Source organism: Lingula anatina, chromosome 1 (genome assembly GCF_051362555.1).
Source record: "Lingula anatina isolate TDL-2025a chromosome 1, LinAna3.0, whole genome shotgun sequence".
In the NCBI taxonomy this organism is placed as follows: domain Eukaryota; kingdom Metazoa; phylum Brachiopoda; class Lingulata; order Lingulida; family Lingulidae; genus Lingula; species Lingula anatina.
In genome coordinates this window covers 1,634,352-1,649,729 of record NC_141767.1, presented here as the reverse complement: position 1 = coordinate 1,649,729, position 15,378 = coordinate 1,634,352, and the positions used below count along the sequence as shown (strand labels likewise).

The 15,378-nt window shown below is 36.0% G+C and overlaps 1 protein-coding gene across 2 annotated transcripts; it reads right to left on the bottom strand.

Moving 5' to 3' along the window:
• Nucleotides 1-2,559: 2,559 nt before the first annotated feature.
• Nucleotides 2,560-11,345, bottom strand: LOC106154925 (uncharacterized). 2 transcript variants are annotated; one of them, XR_015332186.1, is made up of 4 exons: nucleotides 11,175-11,345; nucleotides 3,613-6,700; nucleotides 3,256-3,390; nucleotides 2,560-3,081 (listed from the first exon to the last, which is right to left on the bottom strand). XR_015332186.1 is itself a non-coding variant. In XM_087002528.1 (4 exons), exons 2-4 carry the CDS (start codon nucleotides 3,826-3,828, stop codon nucleotides 2,752-2,754), a joined length of 681 nt encoding a protein of 226 aa, XP_086858654.1. In that variant the 5' UTR covers nucleotides 3,829-6,700; nucleotides 11,175-11,345; the 3' UTR covers nucleotides 2,566-2,751. The 2 variants fall into 2 exon arrangements, 1 of the variants encoding a protein (XP_086858654.1); XM_087002528.1 differs by having other exon boundaries at nucleotides 2,566-3,081.
• Nucleotides 11,346-15,378: the final 4,033 nt, after the last annotated feature.

Sequence of the window (15,378 nt, the reverse complement as noted above, 5' to 3'; positions counted from 1 at the left end):
ACCTCTAACAGTCAGCGATGTGTTAGTTGTGCTAAATGAATGTGTTCCTCTTTACCTATGGACGGAGACTTTTCATCCGGTTTAATTGATTACAACATAACTTTTTTATTTATAGGCATTAAAATAACAACACGTCCTTTCACAAAAAATTATATTATGATCATATAATATTACTGCTGAAACTGACTGATATTGAAAGAAATATATTGGACTTTTTTTCAGAATTATTAGTACTTTTCCTGTTTCTCTTTTTCCATTATGTTGAAGGTCAAAGATCTTCAAATAGAAAGTGAAGTAAAACTATATTCTTTCAATTGTCAGCAGCATAGGGGGAAATATTGATAAGTCTAAGGTTCAGATTTTTAAGGTTAAGATTTTTGTCCTTCAGTTTTTCGTCATTTTCTGTAAACTACGTAAAATGACTGGAGTTGAAATTAATTTGATATCGTTGTTAAACACAGGATGCAAGTTTACACAATAAGGGACTAATAGATCAGTAGATCAAATATGATCCTCCTGCTTAAAGTCCCAGTACTTTCAGCTCATCGCTTGAACATGTTTTCTTCCTGCTTTTTTTTCCATTTGGTTGATAGTGTTTTAATTAAAATTTATTTACCAATTTAGAGTATGTACAAGTAAATAAAACATAATGATGGTAAAAATGCCTCGATATAAGTTCTTTCATTTCTAAATTTATATAGGAAAATGATATTCTTAGCAACCTTTATCTTTATATATATATATTTGTTGATAAATATATGTTCCCTTTTTTCCTCTCTTCTGAGTTTTTCACGGTTTATAAATTTCTATATTTTTGAAAATTTTGAACACTCTACAAAGAAGTGCAAAATTATCATCCTGTACAGACGTTCTGAAATCTTACATTTTTTAAAGGGATAATAACTCTTCCTATGAGATATATATTTTACAATAAAAACATTGTGAACAACTCATAGAAATAGAATATATTCTGTTTTACCACAAAAACGGCAGTTATAGCTATTATTCTGATATCTGAACATGTATTTAGGCCGCGTGACCTCCATTGATGGCTTTACTCTGTTATAATCTCTATTAAGAGATTTTAACAAAAAAAAAAAAAAAAAAAAAAACTTTTTAGAAAAAAAACAGGGACTAACTTTGGATGTAAAAATGGATTCATGAACCATTGGTAAGTATGGGAAAATTGTTGTTTACTCCAAGAAAATTCATTTTTTTGGCCAAAAAAAAAGAGTTATTATCCCTTTAAGTATTTCCCTGTTGGATAAATTTCATGCAAAATTTTCCACCGCGCTGCTCTTATTACAGATTGAGTACATGCCAAAAATACATGTATGTCATTCCACACTACACTTGGTACTCTTACATTAAGGAATATAATATTTTCTAATTTATTCAAAACAAGTTTTCTCTGGAAGTAATATCTTTTAGTTGAATTCTTTGAACGGTTAACTTAGACTGCATTCCCATATATTTTCAGATCGATCTATCCCCGTGGGGAGTCTCATTAGATTGCTGTCGGCTGAGCCGGCTTAAACGCCTACTAAAAGCTGTAAGGGGGTAGTTAACTTTTGTGTGCGCTCGGCTGACAGCATTTTAGCGTGAACCTCCATGGAGTTACGTCGATCCAGATGGATCGATTTTAATCTGTGGGAATGCAGTCTTACACTCTCCAGATTTACCATAGTCCTCAATTAAGTGATGAGTAATGCAATTTCTTAAAACTTGATATTCCACAAAGGTAATTCCATTCCGCCCAACCACCTGTGAAATATCTTTATAAGAACAAAGTCTATTTTCTCTAACTAAATCTCTGATATAAATAATTCCATTTTTTATCCAACGAGAAATAAAGGTAAATTATTCCTCATGATATAGGTATTGTTCCACAAAATAGATTTTTACAATAGCTGTGCATTATCCATAACTTCAGAATTTGTTGATAAAACTCATGTTATAATGATAGATAATGATCGTCAAGTAGATGACATATGACTACGTAGTGAAGCGAAACATTACTTCACTTGTGGTAGAGATTGTCAATGGTAAAAGTCTATGGTTGATATGGTTTGATATCAGATTTCTGTCCTTCAGCTTCTTTTTTCAACTCTTTACAGCCTTCTTAGAATTGTTTTGCTCACACAAAAAAACGTTAGCTCAGATAAATTTCAGATTGTTGTTTAACACAGGATCTGCGGATCAAATATGGCCGACCCACTTGCATTGAACATGCGTCGCGCTCGTCTGCAAATTACTGGGATCTGCATAGTTCAATTGAGCGATAACAGTTTTTTTTATCAAAGGATATAAATTTCAAAATAATAGCAGTTCTAATATCGCAACATTCTTGCCGCAATTAATGCTATTCACACAATACACAGTTTAATACATTACATCTAAGAATCTGCATTGTGTTAGTTGGGAAGTGTGGATGTGGTCCGACTTTTATCTGTTTTTAATTGTTTAAAACACCCCTTTCCATTTTAGTGGAATACTAAATAACAAAGCTACTCGCGCATCTGAAATAAAATCACTGTTGGGTTGTTTTGAGTTATTTTTATAATTTTATTTACAATAGAAGAAAATCGATATACAACCTGTCATTCAGGTCATTCTTTATCGTATCCTTTCAAGCCATCAATCTATCACAAATATCTATGTATCTTTTTTTCTTCAAGACAAGGGAAATAAACATTAATTTTGTCATTGAGACATCAAAATACTTTTCTTTTGAGAAAAGCATTTCCCCCCTCAGATATTGTCAGCCGTTCCCACCGCCCTATCGTCTGCAGTTTCTGAAAATGGGTTCAACAGATCAGCGAGATGTGGGCGCTTTTCACGCAAAATGGTGCACAAGTGACGCATAGGCTCCTTTTCTGGAAAACATTTACGCAGACTTTTGAGTAATTCGTAGCACCTGTCTTTCCTATGGAGTGTATTTCGAATAACATCCATGTCATCTATACCCAGAACCTTCTTTTCAAAAAGGTAGGACAAGATATCTATAGGCTCGAGGTCTTCTTCAATTTTTGTCCAATTTTCTCTTAGCTTCTCGAATTGTCTTTCAGTTTCCTGGGGCTTCTAAAATGAGATTTTCATTGTAATGGCAAACCAACATGTTTTGTAAAGCAATCACCTCATCTTTTTGTTAAAATTTCCACTCACTACTGTTTGTTATCAAAATGTGCTGCTTGCGGAATCGACAAAAATACAAATTATATTAATGTAATTGAATTGTAAATCATAATTGCTTACCTTGCCAAAGTGCACGTAGATTTTCATCTTTAAGGTTGCATCACAGTTACAAACGGCAGGTGTTCCCTTAGGAATTTCATCAAATAACTCAAACCCAGATTTGTTGTCTCCCAGATGGCACATATGAACTTGACCCTGCAGATAAAACAACAGTAATACACATGTCCTCCTATATCACTCTATCTATTGTTATCCTAATCTAATCAGCATTAGGAAAAGAGCCGATTGAATTTTAAAATATACCTATGTCAATGACACTAATGTTTTCAAAGACAAACATTTCATTGTACAATTAAAAATATGAGTTGTTTCCTCAATTATAGACCATGAACTCAAAAAGTAACAGGACTTGCTCACCTTTTCGTGCCAGTTGCAAGTGTGTACGCCTTGTATCTGACAGACTAGTCCCACAGAATATTTCTGCCCAGGGAAAGATGTATTGCAAATATAATTCAATTGTTTGTGAAGATTAGCGAAGATCTCGTAAGTTTGTTGTTCTATGGCACCTTCAGGTAAACGAGAGTCTCTACTAGTAGTAAACAAAATCACGTTTTGTGAAATAATGGATTTCATCTCAAGTTTATACTTGATCCCTGTGGATGGCTCTGTAAAGACAGCAAAATCAGAATACACAGTTTGCTGAAAGTTTTTTTTCCTTGAAATATTTGTCTCCGCTCATTTTTAACACAGTAGATGTAAGCCTCCAAAATATTGGCTTTGGTTCAAATTCTTCAAAGTCCAAACCAAACCTAATTTCTTTGCCTGGCGAAGTTTTCCAAAGACTGTCTTTGTCTTCTTGGCTAGCGGTTTCCAACTGAAATGGCACGAGATAGTACGGGCTGCTAGGTACCTTAACGATTAAGTTACTTTCTTCAAGAAGTTTTCCACAAATGTCTTTTAAATGTTTTGTGTCTTCACATGTCAGCGATTGACACTTAGACATGCTATCAATTTTACAGTGTATTGTCTGATTCATGGTATTTTCATTTAAGATACCTTTCTTTTTTTCTTTTCTTTTCATCATGTCTTGTATTTCCAAAAACAAGTCTACGAACCATGACTGTCCGTGACGCAAGACGACAAACCGTGTTTGACAATCGCTGCTATCACTGTTGCAACAATAAATATCCCCCCTCTCGTTGAAATATTTAACAAAATTTTCAAACTCATTCTCGTCTTTAACGACACCTTTCTCAATGACAAAGTCTTTCAATTCTGAGATCGTTATGATTGGAGGCAAACTTGGCATCACTTTCGAAAATTTTAGCCATTTGATCTCAGTTTTTTGCCTTTTAAAAACTGCAACTTTCGCAACTTCCTGCCTGAGATATTTTCCCTGTTCGTCCCTCTTGCACTGTCCCGAATTCTCCACTTCAAATATCAGGGTGTCCTCATTCCAAGATATGTATTGATCGATACCTTCCCTTTCAAAAAAGTGTGTCAATTCCTGAGAGATCAGGAATCTGACCTCCTTGTCAACACTGTCCCTGTGCGTCCCAACAATGAAGATGGGTTTGTGCTGTTTGCGATTTTTCCCAGCAGGTAAACATATATGTGCTAACACGAAGTTTAACCAATAACGAAGTTTTTTGAATTGTACGCGCAGTTCGTTGTCGTCTTTAAGTCCTTTAGCTTCTTCAAAGTTAAATACAATAATATATACAGCGTCCTTTGGTATGAATAAATGATGGAAATAATGATATTCTTCCTGTCCTCCACAATCAATTAACACAAACTTAATACGCATGCCTGATACTCCATTCTCGTACTTTGATTTTGCCAGTCTTATTTTAGTTAAATCGATTCCCATTTTCATTGCTTGTTTCACCCGCCAAAAGCCCCACAACTCGAATGCAACAACAATACCAACAGACAACACCTGATCTAATAAAAATTCTCCAGGAGGAATAGCGACCGTCCAATTCATAAAATAAACCATTCCGACACCTAAAATAAAGCCCAGTGTCCTTCGTGCATAGAAAGGCAAATCATAAACTTTTGCAAGAGGCCGGCCAATTACCATCATTGCCGTATATTCTAGCATAGCACTTGAAGAACAAGCCAAGAAGATAATAAAATAATGGCGGTAATTTTTTCCGTACACCATAAAATGAGACCACAGAGGAAATAAGAACACAAACTTATCGCTATCATATAAACAGGCAACCAAATATAAAACCGTTTACGCATCAGACTTGGTGACGTGTTTTTGCATACGTAGATGCCAACAGCAGCCCCAAACCAAATCAGTGTGATAACAGTTGCTTGGTCGTCCTTGAATAAACTCGGATATTTTTCTCCGTTTATCATCTGATATATGAGGGCAGTTGCAAAGTTTGAAACGATAACCTGAAGACAAAATTGCTTGATGTTTATTTTCCCGTGGTACAAATACGCTTGGCATAAAAACAACGTTAGACTGGCAATCACAATTACAGCTGATGCATGTTTAAAGTCAAGACAAAATTCACGGAGAATATCAAAAACAACTGGGAGAAAGTTGAGCATACTGCCTTCACTTTTTAGGCAGACCAAACTAAATACTATCGAGGTTCCTGCCCTACACCCAAATCCTAACACAAACCCTACCACCAACCCGCAACAAAGAACACCAAGTTGGAATTCTAAGAACAAGTCAGGGTTGTTCATTCTCTGTTGCATATTTCTGTCAGCGTATAGGGTTTCAATAAGAGCATATCTGTAAAATATACTGAGAGCTGTACCTTCAGCATATCTGATACCCATCGGCAAATTATTAGGGAAAAACAGAGTAGAGAAGATGCACCCTATGATTTTTAAAGAACATAACCCAAAGGGCAAAAGAGCAAAAGCAACGCATACGCATAGCAATCCAATTGTAAGTTTGAAATGTTGATCAAACAATGCACCATTTACAGCTGTTTGAGATTCTGAAGGAGAATCAGTCTTTTTCACTGTTACGTAACTAGCGGCATATTGCTGTTCGTTTTCAGGGTCAGTAACATCTTCCCAAGTGTCCGTTACGGCTGCAGTTTCCAAGTGGTGCTTTTCATTTCCGCGAGTGATATTATACTTTTCCGAGAAACCCTTTTCTCGGAAATAGCGTTGCAGGGATGTCTTTCCTACACCAGAATCTCCCAGAAATAATATTTTACTCGTTTCCAAATAAATTGTCCCCTTCTGCATGCTCGTTTCATATTTGTTTCGCATACTAGCACTTGCCCCAATGATCCTCCTGCTTAAAGTCCCAGTACTTGCACCCCAGCGCTTGAACATGTCTTCCTCGTGTTTTTCTTTTTCCATTATGCTGATAATTAAAGAACGTCAAATAGATGACCAATTACTACGTAGTGAAGCGAAATATTATTTCACTTGTGGAAGAGAGATTGTCAGTAGTAAAAGGCAAAAATCTTGATAAGTCTTGAATGGTGTGATGTCAGATTTCTGTCCTTCAGCTTTTCATTTTCTGTAAAATACGTAAAATACAACTATTTACAGCCTTCCTAGAATTCTTTTGTTCACACAATAAGGACGTTAGTTCTGGTTAATTTAAGGTCGTTGTTTAACACAGGATATCAATTTACACAACAGCGGACTAATCAGCAATCAAATGTCGCCGACCCACTTGAATACGGGTCGCGTAATCTCTGCAGGGCATCTAATTAGTGTCTATTAGGGGATATGCGCCAAGGGTCGGCCATATTTGATCCGCTGATCTGTTATTCCGCGGATCAACTTGTTTTGAACGCAGCCACTGGTTACATGTAAATTTCGTGTACAATGCATAAGGTTTTGAGATTAGTCTACAATTATTCCCTCTAATTATCCGTTTATCACTATAATTTTATTCACTACTGCGCCTTAAGTATTGATATTAATTTCAAAGTCAGTATAATTTTAGAATGGTTTAGAATGGTTTATCTTTAAAACCACGTCAGATCAGTTCTGATCTGAAATTGCACTTTGAGACCAAATCAGGTGATTGAGGCTATCAGTTAACAGCTGATATTTAAACAGACATTGGACTTTCCTGATGTCAACACTAAGACCCCATTTCCAGAGATTAGATCGATCCAACTAGATAGACCTAACTCTCTGGGGGTTCATGCTAAATAGCCGTCAGCCGAGGGGGCAGGAAATTTAATTACCCCCTTACAGCTTGTAGTAGGCGGGACGGGCATTTAAGCCGGATTAATTGACAGTAATCTAGTGAGACTCCCCACGGGGATAGATCGATCTAAAATCTATGGGAATGCACCCTAAGACGCCTACTGGTCTCAGCTGCTTGTTGGTTTGTTGAAATTATCTTTAATGTTTGTATATGGTGGTGATGCTTTGGGCTCTCTTTGTTTAAGTTAAAAGTCTAGACTAAATTTCGCCAACTCTCTGACACCGAAACCTACTCGTCAGTCTGCTGTACATCGCCAATTTTCTTTCTGAAGACAAGGATTTAGGATTTAATGTAGAACTTGATATTTAAGTTCAGCTCACAGCTGCTAAAATCGTAAAGCCTACTTTGTTTAGTCAACTTTTAACAGCATCCTGGTCTCAAAACTTAAAAAGTCCCTCTCTACTATCAGTATGCCTATGCAATTTTTAGACAAATTATTTAGACAAATTATAAAGATCCTGTCTGGTGCACAACTTAGAAAAGGGTTACTATTTGGAGTCTGTCTTTGTGAACGGCAAATTTCACGAACTAAGCCAAGACTGCAAAATCGTTTAGAACACTTTGTAATGTCACCTGTACTGCATTGGTCTAAGAGCTTTAACGATTAGGCTGTTAAAGGCAAGTTGTTTTCCCATAACAGCTGAAATTACAAAGATAAACAAAAATAAAAAATATGCCACAAATGTCATACAATTAACGTAAAAGCTAAAAAATCAATCTGTCTGATGGTCCAGAAGGTCTGGTCGGGAAATAAGCTTAGAAATTAACATTCTCTTCCAATTTTTTTGAGAGTGTAAAATATTTGGAATGTTATGAATCGCAATTGTCCCAGAGTAAATTACTTTTGGACCCGCTGACTTCATATTTCTTGCACATTATTCCATGATTTGAACATTTAGGCTGGAACTTTTTTCCTATGAAAATGGTGAGTTGGCCAGCCAACTCAAATTAACGCGAACTCTCTTTTGACTTTGACCGTCAATACCATGGAAAAGCTAGGAGAGTGAGAGTGAATATTGCTCAGAAATAAGTCAGTCCGCCGAAAAACGTCAAGGCCAAATTATCCTTATTACTGGGAATATAAGCTTTCTTATTGGTGAGGGGGTGTAAATTGTTCCAAAAGAACAAAATGTTATAATGATGACCTACCAAAATTTGGCACATGTGGTATCGTTAACAGTCTACAATATTTTTTATTATTTTACACTTTTTAAAACAAGACACAAATTACACCTGCAGTTATGGAAATGGTCTGAAAGATATTAAGGGACACCTTATAGACTATGATGATAAAAGGGAATTCTTCATTGCGTGTTTTACATCAATTACTGGAAAAGATACAGCTGCTAAATTGCAGACAAAAAGCAAAAAAATAATATTCATAAATGTTATTTTGCCAACTTTGCTGCAATTGTTCATTATGCTTAACAGTTTAGTCAACACCAAATTTTACTTATGCATAACATGGAACACAGATGTTAGGTATATGTAGGTAGCATAAGGCATAGGTACACGAGAGTTCATATCTTGAAAATGCCGTAATGAACTAACATTTCACAAAAAAAAAGAATAACTTCAAAAAAAAAAATAAATAAATAAATAAATAAATAATAATAACAATAAGGATTCCGATCAGGCAGCAGGTTTACAAACTAGACCTGTATCTATGTATATGTCATATTTATCAGTCCTGTGAGTTTGAGGATAATCAGTCAAGTGGTTTTCCATGAAATGTAGTATCATCATTGCTTATAGTAACAAATGAGCTGAATAAAACCAGAATAACATTTGAAAAAATAATGATCTATATGGTTTACAAACTCGACCTGTATTTAAATCAGTCGTGTAAGTTTGAAGACAATTTAATACAACATTGGTCAAAAAAGTTGTCCCACCCCCAGTTTCATGTGCTTTTATTTATAAATGATCACATCACAGGAGTTAGTTACTATGAATGGTGATTTTCATTCCATACACCATAACTTACATGATTAGTGATACAGAAAATACAAACTAGTGGTTAAGATATCCATATGTAATACAATTTATTCACATTTATTACATGTACCCCCTAAAATCCGATGTTCCATTGTCATTTCCACAGAGGTAAAGACATATTCATTTAATTAAAAGGATACCACCAAATGTCACCAAATTTACACACATTTAGCTCCTGTAGACGGCGCCGCTGCCTTCAACAAGGGTAACAGTTCTGTTTTGCGGGATATTGTCCTATGTTTCCTAAAAAGCTTGGCGGAATTGGTCCAGGCTATTTGGAGTTTGGTTCTCCTCTAGATCGCACACTTAAATTCATCAGTAGGTTTATTATCAGGACTCAAACATGGTTTCTGCAGCCTCAGAACATTGGGTTTCTGCAACAAATCTCACCAGACCAGAACTGTGTGCAAGTGTGCTGTCATGATGAAGCCTGGATCACCCCGAAGTCCCCTCTTGCAGACGGAATGAAGTATCAGTTACGTTCACTGAACCCACAACTACCAGAACTTGATCAAACACCACTAGGAACAAGTTGGTTTTGCTGGTGAATCTACCTGTATGTATTCCTTGTATGCCTTTGACGGTCAAGTTAGGGCCCGTAGACATGTTGCAGAATGCTTTTTGGGAAGATGTGTGCAGGATAATATCGCCCGAGGTGTCTGGTCAGTCCACGTTTGGAGAGCATTCCAAGCCCATGGTTTTAGTACATTGTTCTTTCCGGAAAAGAACGTTATTGGGAGAATTCACTGAAACATTCTCAACAAATATCTCATGCTATTTGCAAGAGGTGACTTCAGGGATACTGCAGGTGTCATCGTGGAAATGCACTTGCACACAGCTCTCGTCTACTGAGTAATTTGTTGCAGAAACCCAATATTTAGAGGATGGAGCAACCATCTTTGAGCCCTATTATTAACTCTACTAAGCATCTGTGACATGAATTGGAGTGTGCAATGCAAAGGAGAACCAAACTCCTAATAATGTGGACCAAGTCCCTCCGGGCTCTTTAGTATGAATAGGACAATATCCCACAAAACAGAATTGTTACCCTTATTGGAGGCAGGAGATAATTACAGTACGCGGTAGACACAAACGCTTTTAGACACGTAACCTTTAACGAGCACACCCGAATGCTAAATATTTGTAAATTTGGTGATATTTGGTGACATCTTTTCAACTGAATGGACATTTCTTTCTCTATGTGAAAACGTCGGAATTAAGGAGGTACTTGCAATAAATGTGAATAAATGGTATAAAATATTGATATCTTCACTCTAGTTTGTATTTTCTGTACCACTAATCATGTTAGTTGTGGTATCTGGAATGAAAATTACTCTTTATAACAATTTTCACCTGTGATGCGATCATTTATAAATAAAAGCACATAAAAGCACAAAAAGCTTGTATATGCTAAAAAACAAACAAACAAACAAAAAGCAACATAACTTCAAAAACATGGTCCTATTAGGCTAATGTTCGACTTCAACCTGTATTTTAATAATATTGATCATCCGTGTAAGTTTGAAGACAAAAGGCCTATCGGTTTTCCTTTAAATGTGTTATCTGTATTCCATGTAGTATAATAAGGCTGAAAAATAATCAACAAATAAAATAACAAAGACAACTTCAGGAAACATGGTCCTATTCAGCCTATTTTCCAAACCAAAATGTATTTTAGTAACACTGATCACTCCTGTAATTTTTTTCAAAGTTGATATTCGAACATACATACAACTTTTTTTCTCATCACTCGGACGCTTTAAATACTGACCTTAACAGTTTGTTGATTTGCTACAATATCCTATCTGAAAACGATATTTCATGAAGATAATGCTTCGATTATTTTTTGCAGGCAGTTAAAAGTTAACATCAAAGGTTGCCAGCGTCAAAAAACATACTTCCCAGTCTCTCCAGTCGTATTTTTTCTTTCTGGTGACGTGAAGGTGTAAATGTAGGACCTGTCACATGCATATTGAGGTTATCAGTTACAGCTGCTAAAATAGGAAAGATTACTTTGTTGAGTCAACTTTACAGGTCCCTGGGCCTCAAGGCTAACTGGATACGCCCCTGTCTACTATCAGTATACCTATGCATCTTCTAGACAAATCATGGCCCTATTACCCGCCTGGTGCACAACCGTGGAAAAGGGTTGGGCCTTACCCTTTGCCAGGGGCACAGATTGATTCACAGATATATCTCAGGTTAAATTGACGTCAGTTTTCTGCACTGTGACCCTGTAATGAAATCTCAAGGATGATTACATGGCTGGTTATTGTTTGCACACATGTAACTACATGTACACAAGAACTGCCGCCTAACAAGTCCCATCCTAGTCCCCTTGCAATCAAGACAGTAATTTGCTCTTCTGTGACAACAAAAATAGCTTTGGTATTTTCAGAGTTTTTCTTCAAAACACGTGTTTCAGCAGACAGACAAGAGAATTAAACAGGTTGTGTTATTCACATTGGCGCGGTGCCCTGCACCCACTGGGCTCTGCAGAGCGGGTACAATGCCATCTGTACGCATGCAGGTTTTTAAAATTTGGCAAAAAGTCACGTGGTCGAGTCAGTGTCTATTTATTATAATATGCAGCCCTGGTAGAGGGTACTTAGGTTTACTGTTTGGGTAAAACATGTAAACAGTTTTTGTACGGGGTTTGTACAAAAACCGGTAAATTTCATGGACTAAGCTAAGGCTGATAAAATCGGTCATTCCACTTTGTAAAGTCACCTTTATTGCACTGGTCGAAGTGCGTTTTACGATTACACTGCTAATCGCAAAGATATTTTCCTATTACAGCCCCAGTTACGAAGATTTAAAAAAATCAGTGTTATTTCATTTATGTCATAACATCTAGTCGCCACTGTGAAAATAGAGTCTTTTCCACGGTCACGTGACTTCCGCTAAATTATCCGTGAGAACGCGAGATTTTGCGGGATTTGAAGTTTCAGGGGGAAAGTGTGGAGTGTACACAACGGACGCCATATCGAGGAGTGCTCATTTCAATCTGAATTTTCAAAGTTTCGTAACATGTTAACACCTGATTTTTTTCGAAAACACATTCATGGGAGCAGTTGGAATAGAAATTTAGCAGAAGTACCTGATGACTTTTCAATGAAAGAACTAAAAACGTACCTCATCGACAGCAAAGATAGGACATTCGGTACTTTGGTAGTATACCCCCCCCCCACCCTGTAACTTCCTGAAACCTTCATTTTTCAAACATTTTTTTACATTGTCTTTTGCACCTATGTCAAAGCTGTTGAAATAAAATGTTTTTGTAATTACCTGTGGTCTTTTTATTAGTTTTAATCACGTTTAATCCATCCCATTGAAATACAATGTGAAAATTTACAATGTAACCGCAGCTTGCTGCGTTTTCGTTGGCTAACTCTACTTTATTTTATATGAACATAGGATTGATACACTGTATACTTGGATTTCCTCTGTGAAATTATTATGAGCTACTTGTTCACATAAAATTACCTTAGGGTTAGCCAACGAAAATGCGGCAAGTTATTGACTGCGGGTGTAAATTGAAGATTCTAACTTTGTATTTCAATGGGCTGGATTTAACGTGATTAACACTAATAAAAAGTCCACAGGTAATTACAAAAGCATTTTATTTCAACAGCTTTGACATAGATAAACAATAAAATGTATAAAACTGTTTGAAAAGTGAAAGTTACAGAAAGTTACAGGGTGGGGGGGGGGGGGGGGGTATACTACAAAAGTACCGAAGGCCCCCTCTACTCTTTCCCCCTGAGAAACAGTCCCGCACAAAATGGCGCGAACTGCGCATGCTCACGATTTCGTGGAAAAGACTCTATTATGCGTATATCTTAAAATTAACAATTAGAAACTAAAATTATTATGACCAATCATCAATCTGTCAAATGACAAAATAGCTTTCATGACTGCGTGTTTCTTTATTGATGAACAAATAATCACTTTTTCGAGGTCATCTCTTAAATCCAGTCATATACTTGTATTGACCCATTAGAGCCTGCGTCATCAAAACAAACAGCAGCCATTCTGGAGGGAGACCGGAATCGTCTGCTGCGCATGAACAAGCCATGTCAGTAGTTCATTTTTCGTTTTCTGTATTTCCTTTGATAATTAACCGAGCAAAATGATGAATTACTGCAGGTTATTTGATCGAGAAAAGATAACTAACTTTACAAGCGTTCACACTTGCCTGCAGTGGTAACAATCCATGATGAAGGAACTAAAACCATAAACGGAGGAGAGACGGCGAGGTGGCTTTGAAAAGTAAAGGAATAAAACTAATCTATTTTATAGCAAAGAATGAAGAGCCAGCTGTGCAGATTTTACCATAAAAGAAAAAACAGTACAAAACCAAAGACCTAGGTGTGTACGTTTGGGGCACACGTACACTGCATATTTATTTAAAGTAGTGCCCAATAAGTTTGGGTGGAGAGTGTGTTAATTTGTTAAAACGTGTGGAAATACCCAGGCAGGGTTTCGACTTTTATAATGAAGACTCACCTATTGCCTTGGGTGTAATTTGTTATCAGTTACGGTGCTCTCTAGATTTTATCGGCTGTCACCTACCTCTTTAATACCTGGTTAGCATTATTGCCAATTAGTGTTAAGGCTATATTTGTAGGCCTACTGTACACAGCTGAGTTGGGCCAATCAATTACCTGTATGAAGTGTATTTGGAAGTTAGTGGCTTAATTTTCGATTTGGTGCAGTGATAAGAGTAATTTTATTTTGCAAGTAAATTCTTCCTCAGGTGTAATTGACATATAACCTCATGAAATGAATTTGCACTTTCCTCTGTAAAAATGTTAAATCTTTGTGACCAGCTGAGGAGACAGGATCTGAACATCAGGAGAGTGAAATCCAGTGCATGACAGGAGTTATTTAATTGAAGCAACACTCAGAACTCAGCATTTCATGTTCACTTTTATTCATACAAAATGTGCACTTTTCCTATATGTTTAAGCAAATGGTTGCAGAAATCAATTCATGAACTGAATTATTATTTTACATTGGACATCATAAATACATGATTGTGAAAAATGCCTTGCTTCTGTGAATGACTGAATAATAATAAAATCCTAACAATGTTGCTTATATGAATGGTTGCATTCATGGTGAATATTAAACTCTCTCAAACAACAGTCTCGTTACATGTACTTTCTAATGAACCAAAATGAAGTACAAGAATGCTGAAATAATTTAAAAAGTTGATGATGGTATAGAGCAAATGTTCTGCATACTTTACTTCTGTACTGTATAAACAATAGCATCTGAAAATCCCCAATATAGTTAGGCTTTACATTAAAAAAAGAGAACAACAAATACCTGATATTGCAGTTTTAAAGTAAATTTAAAATACATGAATTTTGTTCACTGAATACCTAGCAAAATATTCTCAATGCAAATGGTATATAAAATTTTATAAAATCAGTTTGATACAATACTTTTTATGACAGTAGATGTATTTTGAAAACTTATTTACAACACAACTCACCAGCTTTATTTTGATACAAAGGACACGTCTTTTTCATCATTGACATAGTTTCTATTGCTCCATTGATATCAAGTGTATAGTCCCATGGCAAATTCCATTCTCTAAGTCCCACTTAAACTGAGGTTTGAGGATATTTATAGTGCCTAACAAATGCTTCTGTGAATGACTGAACTAATAATAAAATGCTAACAATGCTGCTTATATGAATGAACAACAGTCTTGTTACATGTACTTTCTAATGAACCAATATGAAGTACAAGAATGCTGAAATAATTTCTGACAGCTTCACGATGTAAAGATAAGTCATAACTAACAGCAATATTTCATGTCATAAGACAATCATACATTCTTCCTTGAATCCACAAGGGTTTATCCTAATGATCAGCTCAAATTTATTTATATCTATCCTTTATGAAAACAGTTGCTTCTATTTATGGTTAAACTTATGATTACACATTAAACTCTCTCAAAC